Here is a 12,727-nt window from a genome sequence, read left to right on the forward strand (position 1 = left end):
AAATCAGTCAATTTCCTACGTCTTCAGCCTCGTGTAGCTGTCATTTCTCAGACGTTCGGCTGACAGTTTTAAAACGAGTACCATGCTGATGTCTGTTGAATGTTAACTTAATTATAAGCGAGACCAGCCTTAATTGAGAAGGGCCGCGGTAAACTCGATTTATTCGTCGAGTGACGAACGTTAACAGGAAGCGGACGTTAGATTAACGCTAGTATAATTGACCAACCTCTCACTCCCAGTTCACAAACTGTGTCTTTCATATGATAATAGGCGAGACATAAATAGTCCAATAAAGCCGAAACTCGCGTCACTGCCACTTAATTCAAACGACCAGCCTTCCTGCAAGGTCAGTTCAGTCACGTTGCACTCAAACAGAGGGCTACTTTGGTGAGTCAGATTCTTAAATTTTAACTGATTTTTTGAACTTGACTTTAACAGTTTATTTGAATCACTTTGACAAAGTTACGAAGTTTGTAGTGCAGAACCTCCAGGCTGGCAGATATAATCCAACCGCCCTTCACTGACACCGAGCCAAGAATTTATTTTAATTTGTTTCTGATTTTTGGAAAACTTAAAAGTAAGTTTTATCATTCTTGAACGCTTTTTTTGAAATAGTTGCTCGAACGAGCCATTAAGAGCTTTTAAAACAGGTTTTGAGAAACATTCTTCAACTAGTAAAAAAACTTCCGATGGCTATTTTAAGAAATCCGAATCACATTGTGTTGATGAAAAGACATTAAACCACAAAAATTTAAGTCTTACGTAATTATAATAAGCCGTAGTGTTTCAGTGTCAGTTACACGCTCAATTGAGGAATATTTACTAGTAAATACTTCAGCTCCACAACATAAATATCAGCTACCCAATCAAGTACGAAATGAAATAGGTAGTTGGCTAGGTTTTCTTAGTTATAACATCCGAGGACGTCATCGTTGTGCATTCCGGCGAAACTCAATCATCAAACGTTGTGGCAACTTTCAATTCTACTGATCAATTATGTCCTAAAGATGCTATTTGTTCTTATATCATCTGGATATTTCGTATCGAATTGCGACTGGTGTGACTATGGTTGATGCAGCTCTCGGTACGCGCTCGGTATTTATCACTCAAACGTGATCTTTTTACCGATGTCACAAAAATAATTGCAATTTTAATACTTTTTGGCACTGAAAAAAAAAACACTTCTTTCATAGGTCGATTTATCAAACTTCATTTAGTGAAATGTCAAGTTTTATAAAAATCTAATGCAGACTGACCCGAAAATATGACACCGCAAAATGCTTTCTGCCTACCATCCAGGATTTCTTTGTTAAATTAATTCAGTCCTCATTTTCTGGGCATTTTTGAGGTCGAATTTTGCATTGAATACTTTGGCGGCTAAATATGTTCAGCTTGTATAGAAAGTTCTATATATTACAATGGATCATTACCCTTGCTCAACTTCCGCCAGAACACGATGAGCTTCCTATTCATATTTATTTGTCCTCTGTTTGGTTTTGGTTAAACACCATCTATCGAAGCTTCTCAGTTTACACAGTCAGCTACCCCTTGGGGCACTCTTATGTAGTGAAAGAAAATTCATTTATATGTTAATATTTTACAGTTGAATTCAGCGATGGAGAACCGACAAAAATCCAAGTTAAACATCAAACAGCGCTTTTCCTGTGGCCTCGGAAACGTTCTCAATGAAATTTTCCGTCAAATGTACATTTCTTTTTCCATCATATTTTTGATGCAAGTGATTGGTTTATCCGCATCCCAAGCCGGATTGGCTATGCTTATTGGACAAATAACTGACGCCTTTACCTCTCCAATAACTGGTTTCTTGGGCGACCGTGTGCAAATTCCATTTATTTCCAAAAAGCTGGGTCGGAGGAAGTCGTGGCACTTAGTGGGAACAGTTATGATGGCCGGTGGACTTCCTCTTCTGTTCAATCGGTGTTTGGTATGCAACGATTATCAGGGTGTCAGTTGGTTGCAACCTTTTTACTATTATTGCGTCATGGTTATTATCAATGCGGCATGCAACATTCTGGAGATCAATCATCTTTCAATCACCTTCACTGCAGCTGGGACAGTGCAAGAAGGCGCAGCGTTAACTGCTATAAGGTTACAGCAATAACACAATGTTTTTGTTCACAATTTCTTGATTCTGATTTTTTGGATTCTGTTCTCTGACTGAATGTGATCTCAACAGTGGTAACGAGTGTATATTGATAATCAACGGAGCTGAAACTGATGGGTGCACGTCTTTGTCTCTCTTTTTTTTTATTTTTCAAACCTTTTTTTATTTTTCGCTTTGAATCTTAAATGGCACCTGATCTGACAGGCTACAATAACGTCAGTGAGTAAGTTCGGTTCAAGATACTTAAACACAGACGTGGTATATAGGAATATAGATACCCTCATCCCTAATTTATGCCGTAAGAGTCGACCCTTTTTTTTTACTCTCTTTTTTTCTGATATAGGACAGTCCTTAGTTTCGTTAGTGGAATATACGTTTATGTGGTTGCTTGGGGACTGCTTGGTCAGGATGACGGAGACGATCTGGGGCAGGAAAGTGTAACACAGTTTGCGGTAGGTACCTAAAGAAAGTGACGATATGGAAGTTGCATTAATGAAAAAAGCAATCTAGTTGATTGGATTAATGATGATGATGATGAGATTGAATTCATAATACCATATTCCTCCGACGCCCAACCAAACGCACGTTTTTTATGGTTCCTGCATTCTTTTTGATAACTAGCTAGTGGAGCAGGTGTAATTCATTTTTTAAAAACTTTTTCCTAGAGTGTTCTTAGGTATGTATCAGCAATAAAACTTTAAATTGAAATAACACTATATTTAAGTTTAAAAAACTCGTATTTGAATTATTTTCAAATGTTTATATTTCTTTCCCTTTCAACGCAGCATCTTGTATGGATTGTCACTGGTACAGGAATGGTCTTTACAGTCATTTTTTATATTGGAACAAAGGAACCAGCCGTACGCCCCCTAAGAAAGATCAGCACACTCATGGATCCAGTGGTATGAAGCAACATAAGATATCGATTGCGCTGTCCTCGACGACTAGCCATCTTTCTCAGCCCCTGGCTATGGACGATTCGCAGCCACGATTTTTATCGCAAGAAAGCGTAGTTGTAACCTTGTTGCGATATTGTTTCGGATGATTACAACATTGTTTCATTGCAACGCTCGCAATTTTGCGCTGAAAATCGCTGTTGCGAATCCTTCCTGTTATAAAATCACCTTTAATCCGGTATTATATGGACTTTTCCTGCAAATTATGACCTTGATGTTCTTGCAAGATTTGCCTGATATGTATGTATCAATACAAGAGAGAATAATCTCTCTTAATTCACACTGATATTCCATGAGAGCTTAAGCCATGGTTCGCCGTTTTCGTCCGCCGATTGCATTCACCTCGACCCCTCAGTTGTATCTCATTTTAGTAGACTCCAACTAGTGGTCTATTATCAATGCTGCGTTCTGATTGGTTGTGCTACTTCTAGACTATATGCTATAGCCCACTAGTAGCGACAAGCGCCGGCTTTGAAAACCAAAACAATGGCGGCTGAATTGCGTTTTGCTAGCTAAAGTTGTTTTGTCTCGATATTTTTGACCAACCAGTTGGATTTTACTAAAACAATTATTCCTCTCGCCCTCATGGCCTCTGAGTCAATAGCCCATTCGGCCTTCGGCCTCATGGGCTATTGACTCCATGGATATTATCCATGTGGACTCAGAGCCCATTCGAGCTCGAGGAATAATTGTTTAATACCTAGTGCTTTTGCAATTTGTAGTAATCATCACACTTTATATTAGCTGTAACTAAGTCCGATCACATGTCGCAATTCGCCACAAAGCCGTGTCGCACTTGGTATTAAAAAAAATGTCCACTTTGACACATCTCCCCAGGATGCCCATCTCTCTTTGTTACAAAATATCACCGTACCTTATACACTAATAGTTCTACCAATCAATCAAATACCTACTCTTGCATGTCGGCAAGTGCAAATATCTAAGTTTTTGTCACGTCGACCATGAATTGTCTCAAGAAGAGGTTCATAGCGATGGCAATTTTATGACATGAATACGGTTTTTATCTTTGGCCAGAACGGTGAAGGATTATTTCAGGCTAGCCAGTCTGTTTATTCAATGGTCTTCGAACAAGTTGATGGTGAGTTGAATGAAATGGATTACTCTACCTTTAGTTCTAATCTTTCTGCTTTACTTTCACCTCGCAGTGAACGTTGAGACATGAGCAACGTTAATATTAGTATATTGAGGTCAAATTTGTCGGTAAAAGGAGACTTTGTTAATGTAACGATACCTAAGATGGAGCTCAAACTCGTACATCAGCAGGGCCAATTTATTAAAACTTTTACAAGTGTAATTTACAAATGTTGCTATTGTTTTTATACTCTAAAACAATAGCTACGCTTGTAAATCACTTTAATTGCTTACACAGAATGTTGATTGTTACGCGTCACAAGTAACAACCGAGTAAGGGTCTGGGCTCTTTAGTTTCACACGTGCAGATGCTGTGAAAGCAGCGAAAACGCTCTTCCCATAATTCTGCCTTCTCGATCAATTCCTTGCGACAAGAAGTAGACGTCAAATGAAGTCAACCAAGAAAGAATAGCTCCCATTATGGGCTCCTGATCTGGAGGGATCCTGAAAAGAAAAATTAATCAAAAAAATATTTCGTTAACATCACGGGCCAACATCGGGTAATATTGGAAGCTAATATCAAGGAAAGAGAGGAGATGTCTTTTTACCTCTTTCAGTTAATAGGCACTCAGTAGTTGAACACGATATCTTTGTCGAAAAGCTCAATATCTGTAATAAGACGAAAGTGCTGCAGTTCCTTTTAATAAGGTATAGAGAAAATTGAATTTTTTTAAAAAAATTCTTTTAAGATGCCAAGAGGAAAACTTCGACCATAGTCCATTCCCTTGTTGACATTTTTATGTCTTCGGTGGAAAACACTGAAGTTGTCGATAAAGCAACAACTGCTACAGCAGCGTCTAAAAAGATAAGTGTGGTACAACGATTTGTGGAAGCTCTCTTTTCTAACGGCGATGGAAACAGTCATGAAGATTCAGAAGACAAACTTCAATTTTCTGAAGTCACATCGGGAGCGTCAAGTAATCAAGAGAAACCCGGAGGCGGTATGTACTAAAATGATATTTGCGTTGTTGTTTTTACATTATCTATGAGCAGGTAAAGTGTTCCTGGCTTTAAATGTAAATATTCATGATGTTCGATGGATGTATCGTCAACATTAAGTTGAATTGAGGTAAATAAACGCGACATTTCAAAAGGAACCTCGGCTCAGCGGTGATTAAAACCGTGACAGCGGTCACACGTACGGTGATATTCTATTTAACTAATTAAAAATAAAATGAAATAAAATGCAAATCAAGTAGTCCTAGTGAGATTTAGAAAACATTTGGGCATAATTTATTAGGGATGAGAATCCTCAGGCGTCGGTTCTGGTAGTTTAAGCGAAATGACGTCATTGTACGAATGTCCTATTGTCATTTCTCCTGTAGATCTGATAACCCACGTAGCAAGACTGGACCAGGATCGCAAAAAGAGTCTCGTCTTTCGCTTAGTAGATGCGCTTCTTAATAAAGAGAGTCAAAGGCAACCAGAGGCGACTGACATTATGGCCGAAGAAGGGCAAGTGGATCTTGAAGAGGAAAAGAACAGGCAGAATACGAACATTTTTGAAGACGCGACAAATTGTACTGAATGGTAAGCGTTTTTCTTGAGTTGAACACCCGCTTTTTTCAAGCACCCGCGTGACGGTTCCTGAGTACAAAAGCAAGACCCTATTCTTACGCTTCAAAGTGGTCACAACTACCTGTGCGCACAAGTTTTCTGTTACTTCTTTGGCAATCCACTGCTATGGATACCCGCATTTCTCCCGGCTACGCTAACGTTTTAAAATGACGTCTGACAGGGCAAATTGGAGTAAATATGTGCACATTATAACACAATTTTATGCTGGTACCCAGGAACTAGTATCCAGACACCATGAGTGATTACACAGCCTAAGGTGACGTGCATAAAGTGGCAGTTGATGTGAAAGGTTGAGGGCTTTCCAATCAGTTCCCATCCACAGCCTCATCACCGAATGCACCTCTTAGCTAGAGTTTTGCACATCGCCATCTTGCACCTGAAAGAGTCTTGTATGAGCGAATTTTATTTTGTTTTATTTTTTGTTGTTGTTGTTTTCCCAGTGAGTTAATCTTTGCTCATATTACTGACAGGAACCTAACAAAAAATACAGAAATAATGGAGGGAAATGAAGATCATGATATGAAAACAAGAGAATATGATTTAAATGGTGCTGACGGAGGACATAGCCGGCGTCGGAGAAGAGGCATGTCTTTGGCTCCAGAAGAAGTTTTTAAGCTTGGAATACACAACCTTGGTTACCAAAATGAAACCTCTGGGATGGAGATGACAGCAATAAACGAGGAAGAGGCCATTGAGCCTGTCGGTGAAGGCGATGCAATTATCCATGGTTTCGAAAAACAAATGTCACCTTTTAGAGAAACAACAACACGCAAAAAAGTGAGTTTCTCTGTTCCGGAAAGGAAGGAAAGCCGTAATTCAGGAATTTATCCTCTTGATTCAGAGATGACAGCATTTTCAGACAAAGACACGCAGAGAAAACTGAGCTTATCTGAGCTAGAAAAGAACGGATCTGAGAAAAAAGAGACGAGAGATGAATCCAATGATAAATCGTGTAAATCTGCGATTACTGGAGGATCTGAAAAGAGGAAACCAAAGACGACGAGAGATTGGTTGAAGACTCCTAATGTTTACAAGGTTGGCATCTCTTAATGTGTCCAATGACCTTTTTGTTTTTTTTAATTTCACTTTAAGTCTTATCGGTATATCCTCTTATCTAATGACTTGCCTTTAAAGCAGCTGCAAGATTGACTTGTGGGGATCACATCATTTGCAAATTTACCGAGTTAATTATACCGAAAGGCTAACCTTTGCCAACACCTTAAGGTACCAAAAGTGTGTCGTTTAACAATATTTGGTATCACTAAGTGTCTTGTCAGTTTAGAACCTTATGCAGTTCACACAAACAGGTAAACAACAAATTACATTTTTCTGTCAAAAATGCAATCACATTACATTAATTAAAGCGCTGCGCTGGAATTTCTTAACTCTGGACTACAAAAAGGCTGTAAGGTATTAGCCCTGTTTAAAACAAAATCGTGCTAAAAATAAAGTCATTGACAAATTTACCGAGTTCATTTCATTAATTAGGTTGCCGTTATCGTCACGTGTTCTCGCCTTGTGCAGGATGCGGTTTATGCATATTTGCCGTTGTACTTGACTGAAAGACTGGGCTTTGGGAAGGTAAGACGAATAATTTTGCACCCTTTGTTTAATGTGTTAAAAAGATGATCTTCCATAAATGGCTCTACTGTTCGCTATTATACACCCCAGCCTTAAAATCTAAACTGATATAGAGAGGATGTGCGCATGCGTTCTCCACCACAGTTATGAAAAACCGTCCCATAATCGTATGACAAAATTGCAGACGTTTCTGCATTTAAATCAAAACTTAAAACGTTTTTATTTAGGAAAATTTTTATTAGCCTTTATTTTTAACATTATTTTTCGAAGTACTGATCTCAAGTGTTTTATATACGAAACTGTCTGTTATATCGCTGTCAGCTAGGACTAGAGATCTTTTTATTTATTCGATTCTTATTCATGTAAGGCCCATTGAAGTCCGAAATGCGCTTAAAGACAACGGTACCTCTAATCATAGAAACATTTCCATGTGATAGCATCCACACCGCTCTGATATATAAAGGAGATATTAATTTTCTCTTCATTTTATTTTACTTTGAGCTTTTTGTCGATTCTTTTGCAGCAATCCATTGCCTACTTTCCCCTTGTTCTTCTTGTTAGCGGAGCAATGGGCAGCACTATTTCAAATAAACTTAACTCCAAACTGGGAAACATGGTAAGCGGCTTCTCCCTCATTTAAATTTTTCTATACATGTAACAAGTCGAATAATTCAACTAATAATAAATTAAAAATAAGGGATAATAAAATATCTGCAACTTGCACTGCTAAGCGAGGAGAACTCCTTGCCTGACTTTGATACCTTGTGTATTTCATATCTTTCCTCAGGGAACTTACCTCATTGGTTCACTTCTCGTGATTGGTGCATCTGTATACTATTATTTCCAAACCACTGAGTTGAAACTGTCCACATATGCGCCCGTATTCCTAACAGGCAGCGGCATGTCCATCATGTACGTCATGGCTCTGACGTTCGCTGCAGAGCTCGTCAAAGCAGACAAGGTACGCAAACATTGTATGGAAAGAGAAAAATGACCGTAATTTAAGACAAAGCTATTTCATTTTACAAAATTTAACCTAAATACTTAGTCAAGATATTTGAGATACCACCCGCCTTCCGACTGTTTAAAAAACTGAGATACTAAAGAAATTCTGATTGGTCAAAATAACTGGAAAACCAACGCGCGTTCTAAGTGGTCGAAATAACTGACAGACGACACGCTCTCTTATTGGTCAAAATAACTTAAATATCACATGCCTTAATTGACTGGTCAAAATAACTGAGACACTACAGGTGTTCCAACCTGGTTAACAAACTGATCAAAATGCTTAGCTCGTTCTGATTGAATTTAAAACAATTGTATAATATAAGAGCCTTGTAGCTGAAATCAAACTGTATAAAACCTTTAAATTTTTTAGTCCTTCTAGCTATAGTCACCCTCTTAAAATAAAACGTCAAGACGTAAAGAAAAAAGCTAATTAAATTTCCGGTTCACCAGAACACGCATCAAAGACCGTAAAAATGGACGCATCTCCCTTTAACTTAGACTTTATATTAGAGTGCCACAATTAACTGATAAAGATTCCACTATGACTGAACTATCAGATCAAGAGATCAGGCGCGGCTATTTATAAACACAGCCAACTCCTAAACTTTCAATATATAAAGCTACCAGCAGGTTAAACGTATATGCGTTTTTTTTTAAAGTATCTGAAACAGTTGTGCTGTCTTTTACAGGAAACTAGTGGTTCGGCATTCGCCATCATTATTTTTCTAGGGAGAATATCCAGCGGTGGTTTGCTGATGGCTATACAAGAGTTTTATCCAGAAAACGGGTGAGATTATAAGTGGATCTCCTACCTTAATTTAAAAAATCCATATTTTTGTGGTCGGGTGAAAAATTTAATTTAATTAAGTGCCGATTTCTAGGAACGTTTGTTCTCGGCTGGATCTTTACTGTTTTCTCTGTCTTGATGCAAGGAAAGGCTGCAGATTGCCATGGTTACGGGTGGCTAGAATATACATGATTTGGGTGATTAAAATGTCCCGCTACCTTGATGCGTCTTTGTCATTTCTGAGGCATATACTAAAAGCCGTCCCTTTTTATTCCTAGTTCGTCAAGCCAAACGCGCGCAAGAAAAAATGCCTGGAGGGCGATTTTTAGTTATTGATAATTATTTTATTTTATAGCTCTACGTCCAATTTGAGTGAAAGCGACTACGTGCAGCATGTATTTTCTGTAGTTCCCGCTCTATTGGCGCTTGCTGGCTCGCTGATGGTTTTATTCTTCCGTCCACCGTCATGTCGTACAAAAAGAGGTTGGTACGGTTTCAAAGCTTCCCATGCAATTATGTCTTATCATCAGCTAAGTTAAGATGTAGCTTCTGTACAAAAATTTTTAATAAACACAATCAATATGGCAAAAATCATCTCTGGACACTGATTATGTCAATGCAGTTTGTAAATGAAATTATGATCGAATTTCATCTCCTTTGCTAGGCCGCCCTGTATGGATTGTTTTACATCAGCCTTTCAGCCTAATGCTGTCGTTTGCTTGTGCTATAGATATATAATGTTAAGAGCCCGTTTCTTTCAATTTAACTAGCCTGCCAAAACAGCCGTTTCATGCTTCACGCCGCTTGGGACGTTTCGCCAGAAGAGACTCTCCTGGAGAAACGTCCCAAGCGGCGTGGATTGGCTGTTTTCAATTGGTAGCCGGGCTAAAATAAATTAACAGGCATCAATTTCAGTTAGTCTTGCATTTCTTTTGCCCAAATATACATTATGGTTGTATCTAGAGGGGGCCGAAGGGGAGGCACGCCCTTCACTCTTTTTTTCTAAAATTACTGTTCTATAGAATTTTAAGATGAATTTTTCTTCAAAAAACTTAATTTATCACTATGCACTCAGAGTTTTTTCTAAATTTTCTGGATCTTACATCCCTGGCATTGATCGTGTACGGAAACGGAACAAGAGGAGCAGTGAGCAGTTCGTAGGGGCGTTTCCACTTATGTCTCCATGAAACAACCTCAGTCTTTCATATTCTTAATTAATTTATAATGCCTCCTGGCTAGATTAGCTTTTAAGCCATTTTCCAGGTGGCTTGTACCTTACATAAGTAGTAGTGTCTGTTTTTTAATGTCTTTTTTTTCGGTGTGTGGTATAAATAAAATTGCTGTCTTGTCTTGTCTAACAAACGCGTTGTTCATTCCAGGAACATCTAATTATCTCTTCATTGTAAACGGCACACTACTTGTTTTATTTGTTTTTTTGTTTGTTTTTCTTGTAGAATATTCACTTGATGAAAACGCTCAAGTTCGTGATCAATCAGAAGCAAGTCACGTTCAATCATTCAACGTTGTCGTAGAACCTGAGAGAGATTAGAAGGACGCCGAGTTCCTTTTGGTACATCAGGACAAAACTGAAGAGAATCCTATCCAGCTACCATTGGCACACTGAAATAACAGCCATTCAATTTTGGCTTCTTCGCTGGACGACAAGTTTGTTTTTATACCTAACCAAGGTTCAGTAGAGGACGCGGCTTACTCGATCGTCTTGCTAGTTTTTCTTAAAAAGATGAACTGACTCGGAACCAATTGCAAGGATGCTCGATCGAAAAAGAAAATCGTTATATGATCATACTACTGTTTAACAACGCAGCAATTAGCGTAGCATAGTTCATAATAGCTTGAAATTTAATAAATTTGTGAAACAACAAGGTTTATAAAGCCTCGTTCATCTTTTGAACACTGCCCTCCCAAGGGGGATTATACTAAAGATGTCAAAACAGCCCTAGAACCGAACCTTGAGGAACACCAAACCGGCCAATGAACTCATAGCCTGCGAACCGCAGACGTATTCCCGGTCGTCTATTTTCTCACTCCGAAACTAGAGCCGAACAACCCGGATGCTCTCGCAGGCTAATGAGCTCAGTGTTTCTCAAAGTACTCAAGCTGACAAAAGACAGCCTCATCGATTGCTTTTGAGATGAAAGTCAGAATTTTGCATTCGCCTCTGTCCCTCCACTTCAAGTCCTCATGATCAAGTTGGATTTTTATTTTAAAAAAAGGATGGGAGAATGACGGAACAATCTAGCAATTACAAATCTAGTGAAAAATGGGCTGTACAAAGTTCATCAATTAATTCATTAAATACTATATTACTGTTATGTATTGACCCATTATAATTGGCACACTCAAATTCTCCAAACTGATGTCCATAAATTTCCTTAAAAGATTAGCTAAGAAAAATAATTTGATAAAAGATCAGAGCATTTCCCTTTAGGCGATCATTTTGTTAATTCTCATAACCATTTCCCTTGATTTTGTATTGATTTTGTTGGGAGAAAATTGATGTTGGTCAAGTTTGAGACTTGAAACTTTAAATCGCAGTTTTGTAAATCGTCTTTCTTACCTGCCGTCATTAAGGTGTCCTTTATGTGAACTCTATTTTTCACACGTCACTAGCTATGAAAATATCCAACGATTCCCTTGCATCAAAGAAATCTTACAAGGGTCGTCGTCTTTACTATAAGGCTCGATTACCAGCCTCTGTTGGAGAAAATATACCCGTGCTCAGTCATCGCGGAAATTGAGGCTACCTTACTGTAAGAATTTAAGGATCATAATTAACCGAGTGCTAGTTTTCCAGTTTGAGAGTCACGTTTATTAAGTTAGTTAGTGTGTCTTATAAGTTGAAGCGATTTGGTATAAGTTAGATGAAACAATTAAAACCCGATAATATGGTTGTTAAACCAGGCGCATTTTCTAAATTTCGGAGTCGGCTGTCAGTCGAAGGTTAAGTATTTAATTTTTATCATTAATATCATGATATCATGCAATATTTCAAATTAACTTTATATTTGCAGATTTAAACAGTGCTGTTAACGTTGTTCATTTGTTTATGTTTAGGACCTTTAAGTTAAATTTAGGTCTTATTTATTCATATTTTGGTGTTCACGGTATTCTTTGTCTGACGTCAACACGGGATGCATGATCAACAGAGGCTTCCAAGCCTCAGTCACGTATTCATTGAGCTACACAGCCTCAAAAGTACGACGTTGAGTAACAAACAAAAATTCCACGCGAGTTCAAATCAGATCATAGACTGTTCAAGCCTCTTATATATAGCCTGTTCCAAGCGAACAGGCTAATATAACTATCTTTTTCACTGCCAACCGTAACTGCATGGATTGCGAAGTGATGGTTTTTCTCAATAGCTCTGTAGGGAAATTAAACACACAAAGTGACTGTCTGGTGCTAACATCAGATTAGAGATTTTAATACTATGAAAACGTGATCTGCATTTAATAATTACTCTTGCAGAACCTCCAGTACTGTCCACCAGACCTTGACTTCAAATTGAGACAAATCCAT

At 38.2% G+C, this 12,727-nt stretch overlaps 1 protein-coding gene across 1 annotated transcript; it reads left to right on the forward strand.

The window, feature by feature from the left end:
* The first annotated feature begins 337 nt into the window (after positions 1-337).
* On the forward strand, positions 338-11,070 carry LOC140939048 (uncharacterized). The gene is made up of 14 exons (XM_073388605.1): positions 338-387; positions 1,604-2,109; positions 2,469-2,577; positions 2,911-3,027; positions 4,117-4,180; positions 4,923-5,174; positions 5,559-5,763; positions 6,282-6,846; positions 7,300-7,392; positions 7,916-8,008; positions 8,180-8,353; positions 9,090-9,187; positions 9,543-9,670; positions 10,642-11,070. The coding sequence occupies exons 2-14, from the start codon at positions 1,616-1,618 to the stop codon at positions 10,734-10,736; spliced, it is 2,487 nt and encodes an 828-aa protein (XP_073244706.1). The 5' UTR covers positions 338-387; positions 1,604-1,615; the 3' UTR covers positions 10,737-11,070.
* The last annotated feature ends 1,657 nt before the right edge of the window (positions 11,071-12,727 follow it).

The sequence above is a fragment of the Porites lutea genome, chromosome 5 (genome assembly GCF_958299795.1).
Source record: "Porites lutea chromosome 5, jaPorLute2.1, whole genome shotgun sequence".
NCBI lineage: Eukaryota > Metazoa > Cnidaria > Anthozoa > Scleractinia > Poritidae > Porites > Porites lutea.